The 16,809-nt window shown below is 36.9% G+C and overlaps 1 protein-coding gene across 2 annotated transcripts; it reads left to right on the top strand.

Annotated features, from left to right (window-relative positions):
* The first annotated feature begins 706 nt into the window (after nucleotides 1-706).
* Nucleotides 707-16,286, top strand: LOC139135152 (sulfotransferase 1C4-like). Of its 2 annotated transcripts, none has more exons than XM_070702407.1 (7): nucleotides 707-832; nucleotides 5,594-5,764; nucleotides 11,300-11,526; nucleotides 12,256-12,364; nucleotides 13,151-13,245; nucleotides 14,230-14,395; nucleotides 14,586-16,286. In XM_070702407.1, exons 2-7 carry the CDS (start codon nucleotides 5,626-5,628, stop codon nucleotides 14,690-14,692), a joined length of 843 nt encoding a protein of 280 aa, XP_070558508.1. In that variant the 5' UTR covers nucleotides 707-832; nucleotides 5,594-5,625; the 3' UTR covers nucleotides 14,693-16,286. The 2 variants fall into 2 exon arrangements, with proteins under 2 accessions (XP_070558508.1, XP_070558509.1); XM_070702408.1 differs by having other exon boundaries at nucleotides 720-836.
* The last annotated feature ends 523 nt before the right edge of the window (nucleotides 16,287-16,809 follow it).

Here is a 16,809-nt window from a genome sequence, read left to right as displayed (position 1 = left end):
AAAATTATAACCTACCCAGAAATGTTTGGCAGCTCTGGGCCACCGCTACATTTTTTTTTTCCTTTCAAAGTTTCTTGTGACGCAACGCGGCCGAGGGGTGCCATTCGACTGCGTGTAACTCAATGGGAACCGTAAAGCATGCTAGTCTATACTGTGGCAGCTGTCGGCCGTAGCTGAAATGCATTTCATATCGTTTTCATTTTACTTTGAATATACCTTTAGTTTCATTTTATTTTTAATTTTTTAATTTTTAAATTTTTTTACTTTAATTTTTTCATTTTAATTTTACTTAATCTTTATTTTTATTAAAACTTTGATTTATTTTTTGTTTCATACATCGAGAAATATTGTTTCAAATGAAACGTTCCTGTTCTTTTTATCAAAATAAAAACATTAAACAAACAAATTTTGTTTCCAATCTCTATAGTTTGATTTTTTCTTTTCAAAAAACAAAAAAAAATGATTTTTTAAAATTTATTTTTTCTTGTTTGCAATCGTTTTTCGTTTTTCTTTCGATAAGACTTTATTTAACGTGCATTTTTTCGTTGAAAAATCACTTTTAAAATGATATTAAAGCTAAACATACTAATAATTTTGACGTACTAGTATTTTTATCGACGACAGCTCACGGCCACCATAGAGCTGACATGACATGCGTATTTTTTTCATGAGTTGTTAAACTTTAACCTTTTATCTTTTTGACCTCAATTTATGATTGTTTGGAAGGGCTAACGTCTCAGGCTTGCCCAACTCCACATAACGGAAGTTTGGAAACGGCAATTCCTGGTAAACTGCACTCCTTTTCTGTGGCAACGACCATCGGCGGTGGAACGTAGGTAGTTATTTTCATTCGAGTTGCTGAGAACTGGCAGGGGAAGTGTAGTTATTTGGGCAGGGCGAAGGGGATTAGGGAGGGCAATTTTAAGAGATATGGACTGTTTTCTTTGAAATACTACATTATACAGAGGTAGCGAGGGTAAAGTAATAGGCACACATACGACATATAAGTAAGGCTTGTATAATGAAAAATGTTTAATTAATACATGACATATCTTGATCATAATTCCTAGATAAATAGTGCCTACACTTGTCTATTGGGCGCGTAGCGTAGGCGCAGAGCAGAATTGCAGCAAACAGGTGACTAATCACTTCGTCCTCTTGCCCTACATGTGCCGAGGCTTTGCGATACTGTTGGGCAGAGTAACCGTGGTTAAGGTAAATATGGAGGTTTGTGCCGCCCATTGTTTGAACCTTGTTCAATACTTCACTGATAATACATGATCGTTGATAAATAAACGTTAGGTTTATATATTGGTCATACCAGAGATCCTTATAAAATTGGTTGTACCATGGTCCCTCAATCACGGTGATAGAGGAACCGTGAAAATCTCTACTGTCTATGGTTATACTAGTTACAGTACTGTGTCTCGAGATTTTACCTTGGTATGTAGTTTTGCCGTCCAACCCACATCCCCAGGCAAAACCTTAAGTTACAGCACTACAGTTACAGTGATACATAGTATACCGACGAGCAAATTTATAATCAGAAAGTTCTTACATGCTGTCTTCTGTCTATACAAAGTGTACCGAGGAGTGAATTTACAGACAAGAGGCTCTGACAAAAGGAGTAGTAAATATGTTGACGCGTGTCAGAAGTATAAGCACACAAGCTATTACCATAGACAATGGAAGAGAGATTAGGCTGCGTTAACAAATAGTGGGATGGGGGAGGGGCTGGAAGAATTGTCATTGAAATGTTATTTTTTCAGATCCCCTCAATACCCTTAAAGTTTTCAAGTCCCCTTCTATATGATCAAAATTTTTCAAGTCCCCCAAATTATCATACAGCCGCATATTTCTCAGGGATGTACGCACAGAAAAAATAAAACATCCATTGCACAGTTCTGCTCGCAGATGTTCGACACTACTTGTTATCAGCAGTTTGGAAAACCATACTCCTGAGGCAAGTTCTTAAATTGAATGCATCAGTGGACTTAAAGGTCTATGAGCTGCAACTCTGCGAAATTTGTCCAACCTCAAGGTACCACTAATTTCCTCTAATATTCATTGCAATCCTGCAAATTGAACGATATAGTAATTAACTATGTCTCAACAACATTTGCTTGTGGCAGAATAAGCAAGAAATTGAACAGATTTAGTTCATTGTAAATTTCCTGCCATTTTCAAAATCTTGCTATGTTATGTGAAAAACGGGGATTTTTTATCAAAGTGGAGTGAATCCCTTTTCCGTTCTTTCAGCGGGTTGCACAATGTTGTATTTGTAAAGATTCAAATGTGTACATGCACCATTTACGCTGTTTATCATGTAGTTGTATGGAGGCGGCAATATTTGGGTGCGGCACCCATTTATTATTTGTCTTACTGAAACCTTCCTATGCAGTCCCACTCAGTGGATGATTATAATTGAGTATACACGTCTGAGTAAGAACATGTTTATGAACTGATTTTAATCTCAATATAAAATCATGAAAATAATGCCAAAACTTGCAGCTCATGTGCCTTTAATTGATTTATCAGTCTAAGTCTACTTGAGTTAATCCAACTTTGGCCAGGTCAATGGCACCTGCTGAAGGGCACACCAACTGGCGATCATGAGAGTATGCAAATTGTGAATTCCTGCTACATTTTGCCAAATTGTGACAAACTGAGACCAGGGACCTACGAAAACATTTGTTCAAAAGTACAAGACATATCTGACTTAGATGCTACTTTAAAAAGTTTACAAAATTGACAATACTAGATGGTTAAAATATTTCATCAAAGAAACGCTTTAATCTCTGAAATTTTTGGCGTAACGAGGGCAAATTTGATGCATTTGATGCAAAATAGATAATTCCATTTAGTCGTGCACATTTTTTTCGTTTAAATTTGATCTTTACTATTTAAAGTTTCACCATTGCGTTATTGTACGATGAGAATGTGAAAATTTAATTCACTGCATGAACTTGAAGTGAATGGTTTTATATATTGATTTTAAGTTTTTTTGTTGAAAAACTGACTTTGGATCATATATTTGTGACTCTATCTTTCTCTTATAGTATTTGATTCTTACAATATGCCAGAATTCAAAAATTGCTGATAATTGTCAAGTCTCCTGACCTTCCTTTGTTGGTCTCTGGCCTGTTCTTTTATGTTTCACTGTCACGGACGTCATATGACCCAAACACTTCTTCAACCACTATGTACATCAGTCACAGCTGTCACTGCTCAAGTATGCAGCGACAGTGACACATCCGTAGGCAGAAGCAGGGCAGTAGCTGTATTAACTTTGACAATTTTGACAATATTTTTGTCCAGTTTATACAACTGCGTTCTTGTTCTAGTCCCTACAGCAAGTTGAACTTAAGTCAAGTATTCAGCTTCCTACATAGCCTGCGTATGTGTACAGTGTGCATTTGTATCATTGAACCAGATATGAACAGTAAATGCTCACGTGTTTCATTACATATTGAAGTTATGTGTAAATTTGAACCTTTGCCACATGTTTGCAACTTCATTGAAAGTATTATGATCAACATAATGAACAATATTCACCACAGATTAACTTTATAGGTCATTAAGTATTCAAATACGCAATTAGCTGAAACAGAAATAGTTAATTTCTTTGACTGCTGTCATTGTATCACCACTTTATATAGCAAGAGTAATTGCATGCCTTTGGTCAAGTCCTTCAAACTATATATTCCAAACTTTGAAAGTTCATTAGATATGCCGCAAACTATAAATTAGCTGACACGAAAACTTAAGTGTGAAATGACTATCAATATTGGTATAACCTGGTATAATCATCAATATACATAGCATGTTATGCCAACTTTGATCAAATAAATCCAAGTATATATCCCTAATTAGGAAAGTTCATTAAATACACAAATTAGGAATTGGCTGAAGCAAAAATGCTCAATGCTTTTCAATAATGTTAGCCTACATAATAGTATCTTTAATGTACTTAGGAAGTTTCATCAATTTTGGTCATGTAAATTAAAATATATATCCCTAATTTCAAAAATTCATTAAATATGCAAATTAGGAGCTGGATGAAGTAAAAATGCTTAATGACTTTCAGTAACGTCGTATCATAGTATCTTTATGTACAAAACAAGTTTCGTCAACTTTGGTCTCGTCAATACAGATAAATATCCCTGATTATGAAAGTTCATTAAATATGCAAATAAGGAATCGGCTAATGTTCAAATGCTTAATGACTTTCAATAATGTTCTATCATAGTATCTTTACTGTACATAGCCAGTTTCGTCAACTGTGGTCTTGTCAATTCAGATAAATATCCCTAATTAGGAAAGTTCATAAAATATGCAAATTAGGAATTGGCTGAAGTAAAAATGCTTAATGACATTTAATAATGTTCTATCATAGTATCTTTAATGTACATAGCAAGTTTCATCAATTTTGGTCATGTAAATTCAAATATATATCCTTAATTTCAAAAGGTCATTAAATATGGAAATTAGGATTTGGATGAAGTAAAAATGCTTATTGACTTTCAGTAATGTTAAATCGTAGTATCCTCAATATGTATACCAAGTTTCGTCAATTTTGGTCGAGTAAATTCAGATATATATGCCTAATTAGTAGATTTCATTAAATATGCAAATTAGTCATTATCTTTCACGTCACCCCTTAATAACTTGCACAGCTGATATATCTTGATGTGATCAACATTTGTAGCAAATCTCATCAAATTGTGTGCAGTCGGTCTCAATGTATAGCCGTTTTTTCTTAAATCATTAATTATGCAAATGAGCAAAAAGTAAGCAAGCAACACCCACAAAAAACTAATCAGTTCTTGCCATTTGCAAACTGAATCTTTGTACCAGATTTGATTCTGATCTGATGAGCCGTTTTTGAGATATTGAGCACACAGACAGACAGACAGACAGACAGACAGACAGACAGACAGACAGACAGACAGACAGACAGACAGACACACAGACAGACACACAGACAGACAGACATCGCTGCGACATATGCCCACGTGTGTCAAAACGTGAGCAAAAAATGACTGTCATTCTGGACTCTAATTCAATTGTCAGCAATATTTATACAGGTTTTATCGACAAACTAAATATTGTGTTTTAGCATGCTGTAGGGAGGCAGCAAGAAACTGTATTTGATACATTAGAAAGAAATGTTAAACAAATAGCAACACTATTGCAGCTTCTGCCCTGTTACGACATCTACTTGTTTCTTTGTTATAAGCATTCAATGGCATACATACATTTTTATGATTTTTTTGAGATAAAAGTCATGAAATGAGACAAAATGGTTCAAGACTTTTGTTTCATTATTACAAACATTAGAACCATCGGTTGACATAAAAATGTTACTCATTTTTTATTGAATTACCCACCAAACCTTGGAATGCACAATACCAGAAAATAAATTGAACCAAAACTAATTTCAGTTCCACCCCATGTGCGCAGAGCAAAACGTTCAAGTCCCCCCTCTACTACCCCCTAGAACTTTCCAATCCCTCGCATTACTCAAGTCCCCTTGCCAGTATTTGTGAATGCAGCCTTACCAGCGAATTACATGTATTTGTCATACTTCAAGGTACTCAGTCAACGTTACTCGTTGTCCACAACATGGTTGATCCCGGCCGCCTCTACCACTACGAGGGAGTTTTATTTTGCAAAAATCTCTTCCCATCCTCTTCGCTTGATGCTGTAAAGAAGTTTACCGTCAGGAAGGATGATGTATACATTGTGACGTACCCTAAATCCGGTGAGGCTATCTTTTTTTCTCTCCCCATCCATCAAGTCCAGGCCAGACAACACGTTATGCAATGTGATGCTTATTTAGCCTGGTCTCTTCAAGCGGCAAGGAAACTATTTTGAAGATATATAGTTGTTTTCCTATTGTGTTGCTATTGTCTCATCCACAGTTGTGCGACGCAGGACAGTTAGTAGAACTCGCTACTCGTGTCCTCACCTCTGTACTCCAGAAAAGCGATCGCAGTCTGACACCTTAAAACAAAATAGAGGCACAACGGCATGCAAAGGGCTCACAGCAATCATTGTGCCAGCCAGCACAGTCCCGCCATTACGATTGCAACGTTTATCAAGAGAGGATGCTGTGAAGCTGGTCACCTAACCGTTAGCTCCACGACTCTTTTTATATCTATTCACCAATATCGGAGGTTTAAGTATCTTTGAAAAAAGTGTGTTTTTGTTATTTGCGTTCTTGCAGCATTTTCCGATTTGTACGTGATGAATCAACTGTTTTCACTGTGCTCACAAGTAGCCTGAAACAACCGTACCGTACAGAGGGCGATATTCGCTATTGTTAACGTTTAAAGCAATCCATAAATAGTTCAAATTACTGCTGAGTTTTCAATCGGGTTCGAACCCACAACATATAGCATCAGTCGCCTAGCAGAGAGGCAGCAGACAGAACCGCACGGCTAAATTCCCACTCTCAAAAAAGAGTGAAAAGTAATCAATTTAATTTCTTGGTCGTTACTGAATACATTTTAAATGACACACACGAAAGTGTCCGTGGTCTTGGGAAAGACATTTCCTTAATTTGTAAGAAAATCACACCAAAGGGTTCTGGTCTTGTGCAGAGACGGATCACTATTACCAGAACAAAGGGTGCTAGTTAATGACCTCTTTCAAGTAAACAGAAAGACAATTGACCGTTGACACAGAAAACGTTGACCAGTCGTTTTTTTCTTACGAACGATTAAATGAGTCGGCAACTAATGTCTGGCTTATAAACAAATTCTGTGTGTACTTAGAAGTAAAAAGGGTGTCATGAACATTTAATTGTTCACAGTCAAGCTAAAAACCTTTAGCTATGGGAAACAAAGACTATTGGGTCTTCAAATTTCTTGGTACAGCTGGGACCCAAGAAATAGCATCTCTTGTTCGAGGTAGCATCACCTACAAGAGACCGACAAGTTGCCATTGAACACACGTATACCGAGTCTGATGTAAAGTGGAACCACATTTTCGTTGAAATTCCAAAATTAAATTTCTAAAACACATATATACTTGTAACCATTCTATTTTAATCAAGTGCATTTCTATCAATTATCAAATGTCCAAAGATGTACACACATAATTCCTAGTTTTACATCGGAAAAAATTGTTCTGAGCTTTATCATATACTACCATATGATGTATAGTAAATCAACATTTTAATAAAAATCAGAAAATCAAATTTCTTGTACATACATTCCTCTTTACCTCAAACTTCAAGCAAAGTACACGTACACTAACATGAATTACCAAACACATGAATAAGTACAGATATAGCTTGTTTTGTTGGGGAAAAGTGTTAATAATTTGCCAACTCGACTCCGATGTATTATTATTTGATCTTTTTGGACAAGGCACTATGCCGGCCACATCTTAACCTGAAATACTTATGAAAAAGTGGTGACCCTTCTCAAAAGGCATGTGTTCACTTTCATGACCTTTCAAAACTACTTGCGTGAAAAATTGCGACCAATTTCCAAAATTAAAAAAAAACCGTCGGCCTTGGCCCTGTTATTTATCTCCTATCCCTTACGCAACTCATTCAGACTTTCCATTTTTCATAAACTTACCAATGTGAAATGTTCCTCTTTAACCTAGGTCAAGTTTGTAAAATGTCACGCTCCCCTTGATATGATTGAAACTGATTTATTGATAACAGCACCTTCCTGAACAGTTGCAGTAAACAATGAAATCAGACTGACAGCTACTTTATATCTCATTTTATTAGCTCCGCTGTCAGCGACGCGGAGCTTATCAAATAGGTTGATTCTCCGTCGTCGTCCGTCGTCGTCGTCGTCCGTCGTCCATAAACAATTGCCTTCTCCTCTGAAACCAGTTGTCCGATTGCTTTGAAATTTTATCTGCAGTTCACTTGGGGTGACCTCACTTAAGTTTGTTCAAATCATGGTAAAATTTGCATATTTGAATTTTTGGGCATTTTTTGCTGTTTTTGGTAAGAAAATCTTCTTCTCTAGAATCGGTTGTCCGATTGCTTTGAAATTTGATGTGCAGTTTACTTAGGGTGACTATAGTCAGATTTATTCAAATCGAAGTTAAATTTGCATATTTGTATTTCTAAGGCAATTTTTGTCGTTTTTGGTAAAAAAAATCTTTAAAAATCTTCTTCTTCAAAAGCACCAGTCAGAGAGCTTTGATATTTGGTTCATAGGTCCCTAGGGATGATCTATTTCAGATTTGTTCAAATTGTAGAGAAATATGCAAATTTGCGTTTTTAAGGCAATTTTTGCCATTTTTCATCAAAAAATGTGTTTCTCAAAAAGTACTGGTCTGATAGCTTTGAAATTTGGTATACAGCTTTCTATACATGAACTCAGTAATATATACTGAATTTCTGATGAACTATGTAATTTTGTATTTTGGGGGCAATTTTTGCCATTTTTGGTCAAGAAATGTGTATTTCCAATACTACTCATCTGATAGCTTTGCAATTTGGTATACAGGTTCCTACAGATGAACTTAATGACATTTATTGAAATTATGATGAAATCTGCAATTTTGTACTTTTTGGGCAATTTTTGCCACTTTTCATCAAAAAATGGGTTTCTCAAAAAGTACTGGTCTGATAGCTTTGAAATTTGGTATACAGGTTTCTACAGATGAACTAAGTAAAATATATTGAATATTTGATGAAATCTGTAATTTTGAATTTTGGGGGCAATTTTTGCCATTTTTGTTCAAAAAATTTGTTTCTCAAAATCTGCAAGTCGATAGCTTTGATATTTGGTATAAAGGTTCCAAGGGATTAGTGTAATATATGATATATTGAAATTATGGTGAAATCTGCAATTTTTATTTTTGGGGGCAATTATTGCCATTTTTGGTCAAAAAATTTTATTCTCAAAAAATAGCTTTGGTGGACGTGTTCTTAGGAATGATCCGATGTGACATATTCAAATTATGATGAAATCTTCAATTGTGTATTTTTGCAGCAATTTTAGGCACTTTTTTCTGGTCACTGAAATGAGCTATCAAAGATTTCCACCTTCTTCATCAACATGTGTCAAAAATAGTTATTCTCTACATAAACACAGCGGAGCTATATCGGCCGCTAGGTCGCTTGTAATTATTTATCCAATAGTCTGAATTTCAAGGGTGATCTAGAATTTTACATCCACCAACATTTCATTGTGTCATTATGACTTTATTTACAGTACACTGTATAAATCACTTAACAGAATGATTGTCTTTTCTAAATGAGCTGAGGACAATACATTTTTTTATTGTTGGGGTCATATATTTTGAGCGTAACCGTTGGGGCAGGTCATAATTTTTTGAGCAGTTGATTAGGTGAGGGTCATTTATTTCTAGCTAGCATCTTCCCTAATCGCTTCCCCAGTAACTTACGTCAAGTGCCTTACATAACGAGTAGCAGATACGTGGTCACGTGAAGTGATACGCACACATTTATAGACAGTAAAAGCGAGATTACCAGCGAATGACGTGTGTTTCATTCAACGTACAATACACGTTACTCGTTGTCCACAACATGGTTGATCCAGGCCACCTCTACCACAACGAGGGGGTTTTATATTGCGACCATTACTTCCAAACCTCAGCATTTGATGCTGTAAAGAATTTCAACGTCAGGAAGGATGATGTATGCATTGTGACGTATCCTAAATCCAGTGAGACTATCTTTTTTTCTCTCCCCATCCCAAAAGTCAACTGGACAATGTGACCTCTCAACTTATGAACACAACCTGAGAAATTATGGCCGGCATCCTATCCCATGAACTATCACATAACCTAGGACTGAACTTTTTTCCCGAGTAAAAGTTTGATTTCAGTTATGCGAAACTGGCAATGTCCATAGGACGAACGATGGTCATCGATATCACACGATGAATTACTCAGTTTGTGTTTATAAGTTGAGAGGTCACAGCCCTACGTCACTGTAGTGACGTGCTGCAGTGAGCCTCGACCAACGCATTTACGCTAGCAAAATGGCGGTCTCCAGGTAGTCATGTCTGATAAAGCTAGAAACAATGTGATATTTCAGTGAATTTTTAGCGGATTTCTGGTCGTGGTGAGTCCCTAATAACCAAGCTGTCGATGAGTGTTGGCAATTTGTAATTTGGATGGAAACTTTTCGAAATATCGAACAAAGTTGCGACAAGCGTGCTTTCGGGCGTACAGTGGACGTTAGTCTATGCGGAGATTCCCATAGCTGTGGTGGCGGGGTAAAAACGTAAAAGTCAAAACCAGCCCGTAAAAGGCAGGAATCGCGTCTGAAAACACCACAGCTATGGGACCACGCCTAAGACGGATCACTTTTGCCAGGAGACAAGCGGTCTTGGCAGAGGCGGATCACTATTGCCAGAACACAGTGCCAGTCTTTGAATTCAACAGCAGAGGACAATTATTGATATGTCTTTTCTAGGACTGAGAGAGACTTTAGTGTTTTTCCAACCAGTGATTAAATGAGTCGGCAACTTTAATGTCCGGCTTATCAACACATTCTGTGTGTACTATAGAAGCAAACGTGTGTCATGAACATGCAATTGTTCACAGTCTAGCTGAAAGAGCTGTAAGTCACACACACTGTCAATCTTACTTCGAGCTGAGCTCTATTAATTAGGCTTACCCAATTCTGACTTTTTCGCTGATGTCGAGGGCAGGGAGTGCACGTATAATTGTACCATGATTATAAATGGTTAATTGTGGCGAGGCCCTACCAAATGTAACACTATGTATCACAGCACTCAAAAATGTATCTCCACTTGAACATTGAAAACGAGAACATTAACCCCCGAGAAAGACAGGTAAAGGTGCTTTACTTGACTTTGCGGCAGATCGTGTGGATCTCCCCGTTTGTTGTTGTGTACTATTATCATCGAAAATGGACGCGATGGATGCCAGATAAATCCACTCGGAGAACATTTAATGTAACGGTGTTAATAATCATTCTTTACAAGAACCACAAAATGATAACATATGTAAATGACAATAGCATAAATTTGGAATAAGGGGGAAGTCAGGGTAAAGTTAGGGCTGGCATCCTAGTAAGACCTGGCTTATAGTCGCATGACAGTTCTGAGACGAACACCTTGACATTTTACCATTTGTTCGAACTGGGTCAGCTGTTTTCACTGCGCTCTCAAGTAGCCTGACACAGCCCTATCGAATACAAGTAGGTATCCACTATTGTTTAGCGTTAATGTAACCCATGCATATATCAATGTGATTCCTTGGTCGTTACTGACTACATCTTAGCTATGTCACTATTCGATTGACTATTGACTCTTTCAATTTGTAGGTTCAACTTGGACCCAAGAAATAACATCTCTAATTCGAGGTAGCGATGATTTAGAAGAGACCGACAAGTTGCCATTGAGAATGCGTATACCATTACTTGAGTTTGTCGACCTGGAGAGAAAATTACGGTTTTACAAATTACTGGAATCTGTGGCATCACCGAGATACATAAAGTCGCATTTACCAAAGCGATTATTACCGCAAGGAATGTTTCACATAAAACCTAAAGTGAGACTTAAGTTTGAGTGCAATGGATTAAAGTATATCTCCATCATATTTCCCATTTTCATCATCTTTCCTCTATAATATTATATATGGCTCAGGATCTTGCAGGATCTTGTTTAACGTGTAAAAATATTGGACATAATAATTGGCAAGTTTTACCATGATCATTACCTATTGTGTTTAACAAGGGACGTATTATGCCATCATTATCGTTGCAATAGAAACTGTACTGCCAAACTTCCACTTGCAAGCTGAAGACTAAAGCGTTCAGTCTAAAAATTGGTAATTTTTGCATCTAGTTATTGACACAGATGGCACCTTTCCAAAATTCAATCCCAGCATTCTTTGCGTATGTCCTCGTTTATATGCACGACAGTTTTCTCTCTTTTTCCATTTTTAGGCGTGATAGTAACGATATTTTGAATCAGTGACATGGTGGATAATAATACTTACTGTCTATATAAAATATAAATTTTATCAATGGCGTGTTATAAAATGACACTTTGCACGTTTCGTATTTGTGTATTAACGAGCACTCAAAAAAACATGGCGGCGCCCATGAAAGTTGGGTGCACTTCCGGTTACTCGCATAGTATATTATGAATATGCGCATGCGTAGTCAGTAAGCCGATGGCGCGACTATTATACGGCTCACTTCATGTTTGAACGAATGCAGTCAACATACTCTGATAGGTTCTCTCAAAACCTTTTTACTCTACCTTTAACTTACAGGTAATTTACGTTGCCAGAAATCCAAAAGACGTATTAATATCGTACTACGAGTTCAAACTACATCCATGGGGATGGGAAGAATTTTTCAATAATTTCCTGAAAGGAAATGGTATCTAAACATTTTCAATTTTTTATTTGATTTCGTTCCATTCGGTTTCGTGCAACTATTCGCTATACTGGCAAATAAACCGTTTAAATTCTCTAATCTTCACTTTCTTTATCAGTGTCGTTTATGAGTCCTACTCAAAACCAAATGACATCCAGCTACAAGTCTCCGAGAATGTCGATTAAAACAAAAGTCATACCGTCGAATTATTCTCCTGCCTTGGGCTATTTTGAAATTAAAGACCTTTATTGCTGTTCGAGGAAAGATCACACAAAATTCTAAAAGACTTTGAGGTTTCTCACGACGTGTAACGTGTAACTACTTTATCAATCAAGCTCTTAGTGAAAGGTGTGATGTAGAGTTTCATTATGCCAATTATACTTATGAGTCTTATTTCGGTATTATACGTTTATGTTAGTGATTAATTGTAAAATGTGGAATAGTCATTATACCTCGCATCTTACACTTTATACACTTTTATTTCCATGATTGCGAACATACCGAGACGAGAATTGCATTTGGAAACACTTCTGCTGTACAGCAACTGGAAGACGTCATCATTCACATCACGGTCGCAAAACGACCACTTCTTGTTCTTTGAAAAGCGCGGGAACATCAGGTCTCGAATAGAGATCTCTTTAAAGGTTTCAAGAACTTTCTGCCATTGAGAAGATTTTATATTTATGAAATGCGGTCTGAAAGAAAGGTGCTGTTAAAAGTAACAAATTGTAAATTCTCGATGACACGAAGACATCCAATATATCTTTTTTTAATCTGTTTTGCAAATAGTGGTTCATGGATGTTGGTTTGAAAACGTCACGTACTGGTGGCAACATCGGAACGATGACAATGTTCTCTTCCTTTTCTACGAAGACATGAAATACGTGAGTATCTATGTTGATAACAATCTTGACAAGGAAAGCGGTAAAACTGTGCACAGACAAATAACCCATCTCCGACCGCTCTCAATATAACAATCATCTCATCTCAACCATCTATCGCTTACACACAATAATACAGTGAATTGCTTTGAAGCATTGGCATTACACGAACTAGACATTGTCTAAATTGAGGTGTTGCCAACACTGTCGGGTGCAATTAACAGCTAAGCGGTAACATGAGTCGATCATAAAGGAATCAAATCTGCAAAAGTTGAAACATTGTCTAGCGGGAGGTCAGACGTAGTCAAAAGAACACCATCCGATCCACACACATCACCTCTGCTTAGTTGCTTAGTTCAACAAAATATAATACTTCGACGAATCACAATTACATTACAGCATTGCATTTTTAACCGGCACGCAAAATTCAAAAGTTCAAAAATTTGTAAACGTGAAAGGCATTTTAAACCTGACAGCATACGTCCCTGACAGTTAGCAGGCTGTGCAATGCGTGGATACGTGTGGTGTGGTGTTGTTTTGACTATCCGACCTACCGCGAGACAATTATGATAAGACAATGTTTCAACGTTTGCAGAGTTAACATTTTATTATCGACTCATGTTACCGCTTAGCTGTTAATTGCACCTGACAGTCGGCAGACTATAACATTAAATTCTTGAAGAACACGTTATCAGGGTTGCAACAAATTTATACGATGTAGGGAGTAAACGTAAGCCGAAGGGAGACAAAACACGGAAGTACACATCTCTCCTGTAACTTGAAAGTTCCCTGTGAGCCAATTATTAAGCAGACATCCTCTTTGTCTGTCTGTCTGTCTCTGTTCTTTCTGTCTGTCTGTCTGTCTGTCTGTCTGTCTGTCTGTCTCTCTCTCTCTCTCTCTCTCTCTCTCTCTCTCTCTCTCTCTCTCTCTCTCTCTCTCTCTCTCTCTCTCTCTCTCTCTCTCTCACGTCAAATCCTGTTCTATAGGACTTGAAGGGCAGTGTCCGTAAAATCAGTAACTTCCTGGACAAACCACTGGATGAAAACACTCTAGATGAAATAACGAGACGATCTTCATTTGACGTCATGAAGCACAACAAAAATGCCAACTTTAGAGTCACGTTCGGTGAGAAGGCAGAACTTCTGCGAATCGGTACGTATCCACAGGTCTTTTTAATAGATCATATGTTCAGACAGATGATCAGTTGTAACAGTTGTATCACTCTCTTTCTCTCTGTCTGATGAAATATTTCTGTATATTTTTTGCCAGTCGCCACCACAGCTGGGAGTGCAATACGCTGCTGTATAAATCTGATTGTTTATGTTTCTGTTTGCATCCTCAGGTAAGACTGGTGCTTGGAGGAATCGTCTAACGCCCGTAGAAAGTCAGGCTATTGATGAAACGTTTAATGCTAGACTTGCTAAAATCGGTTTAAAATTTGAATACTAGCCTGCACATTGCCCGCTGAACACTTAACAATTCTTAAAGCGCTTAAAACGTTTGATACTTCGGACACCTTCATATGAGTAAGGACTTTCTGTGTTGTTTATCTCGGTCATTACGCAGATATGTCTTTTCAAAGAACAAATTTGCTTAAAGTTTATTAGGTCTTTAAATATAGACCTTTTCACCAAACGTGATGGCGAGACATTGTATATAGGACGGGTACATATTGTCCATAATCGCTGTCTTTGAGAGACTATATAGTGAGTTTTTATTACTTTCTAGACATAACATTTCAAACGACGAAATCTTATAATTTCACTGTCAATTTCTTAGTTATATAATTTCACCGTCAGTTCATCAGTCATTCGAAATTGTTGAACATGGTAAGGTACCTAGACGTCACAACGAAACACCCCACGGGCACCTACACGCCATTGCTATGGCGTCTAACCAGTGGAATCGCCATCTTCATGCGTTCTTAGTAAAGATCTAAAGTGGTGCATATAATCAACATCTTGATGACGGCGTGTCATCTTCAGTGACTGAAAGCATTGCGATCCAGGCTGGTACCTCCCCCAGTATTGATAACCACGAGCGCAACACATGTTCAGAGTCTTGATCAATTTTCAGGAATGAACAAACATGAAGCATGCAGTCATACTTGTTGTTATGATGACATCAATTTTATCATATGGGTTAATTTGTAAATACTTAATATTGAGAAAGATTAATAATATTTATTCGGTATATCATCCGTAAAGAAAAACATTGGCTTGGTTTGTGTAATCCCCTTCCAACCTGATGACACACCCTATCAGGAAGCACCGCTGGTCTCGCTTTGAACCCACAGTCATGAAAGTTTAGTCTCTTTGATCGAATATGGCAGCTCCACAGGGTCTTTTCTACGAAGGCGGTCTCTCCTTTGAAAATCTATTGTTTGCCTCATGGCTTTATGAAGTGAAAAAGTTTAAAGTTCGTCGCAAAGATCGCCTGAACATTTTGAACGATCTCAAGTCTGCTAATATCCTAAACCTGCGCTGATCTCATTTGAAACTATTCTTTACGTAAAAAACGTCAGTTTGTTTTGCAATTCCATCCACATTCTGAAATGGCAATAACTGAAGACTTTCAAATAGTGAATAAAATCATGATAGGAAAAATTGAAATGAAGTTTATTCGAAATCAAAGAACTTGATTGTCGTTCTGTTGCATAATATTTCAAAAATAAAATGTAAACAATTCACTCAATAGGACCCTGCCAAAATTGAGTAATGTTCTTGTGACAAGTTATTGGAGAAGAGGGTAACCCATAAATTTAACTTCTTTCGCATCGGCCTTACGCCAAATTGTCATGCTATTATATATTAATATCAGATTACCGAAAATTTGACTAATATTTTAAAACAGTGATGTGGGGGAAGCTGTATAATATTGAATGCCCTTCTTCAAAGAAAATGAGGAACGACACAGATATCCACTAGGTGAACACTTAAAACAGTGAATTTTACTTCAACCTTATCATTTTGATGAAGAAGACTGCATATCTTTGAAATACAATGCAATAAAACTACCCAGCTGATTTCATTTTTATGTGATACTACATGGTACATTTGTCTTAGTTCGACTTCACAAGATACGAATACACTGAAATGGTGACCTGCTGGTGAAACAAATAAAAATACAAATGTACACATTCATTATAAAATAAAATTTTTGGGTTATAGGGAGGATTAGAATATGAGCAAGGCCTTGTGTAGAACGAGGCCAAGGACAAGTTTAGAACTATGTTAAGATCAGCTAAATATCGGATATATCCCCTAAAAACAAATTGGCCGGGCAGATCCGATCTAAACTACATACAGCCGGACGTTGGCTAATTTTGAAAGTTTCGAGTGATATTTAGATCGGCTAAATATCGGATATGTTTCTGTAAAATATAATTTGTCAGTAGGATTCAAATAGCTGCTAGTTTATAAGCATAGACTAGAATATAGACAAACCTAAATTAGTTTCATAAACTTCCAGTTCAATTTTCTAAACTTAGATTTAGACAAAACTAAATTAACTTTCTAAACTTCAAGCTAAACTTTCTGAAAGTGATGAACATTATTTCGCACCCC

The sequence above is a fragment of the Ptychodera flava genome, chromosome 6 (assembly GCF_041260155.1).
Source record: "Ptychodera flava strain L36383 chromosome 6, AS_Pfla_20210202, whole genome shotgun sequence".
NCBI lineage: Eukaryota > Metazoa > Hemichordata > Enteropneusta > Ptychoderidae > Ptychodera > Ptychodera flava.
The sequence above is the reverse complement of the archived record's forward strand: the minus strand, read 5'-3'. Positions and strand labels throughout refer to the sequence as shown.

Bases quoted from the DNA above. Each gene is read 5' to 3' on its own strand.
- LOC139135152 (XM_070702407.1), top strand. From the start codon at position 5,626: ATGGTTGATCCCGGCCGCCTCTACCACTACGAGGGAGTTTTATTTTGC. The intron at 5,765-11,299 runs GTGAGGCTATCT...TTCAATTTGTAG, and splicing joins TGTGACGTACCCTAAATCCG to GTTCAACTTGGACCCAAGAA. The intron at 14,396-14,585 runs GTACGTATCCAC...TTGCATCCTCAG, and splicing joins GGCAGAACTTCTGCGAATCG to GTAAGACTGGTGCTTGGAGG.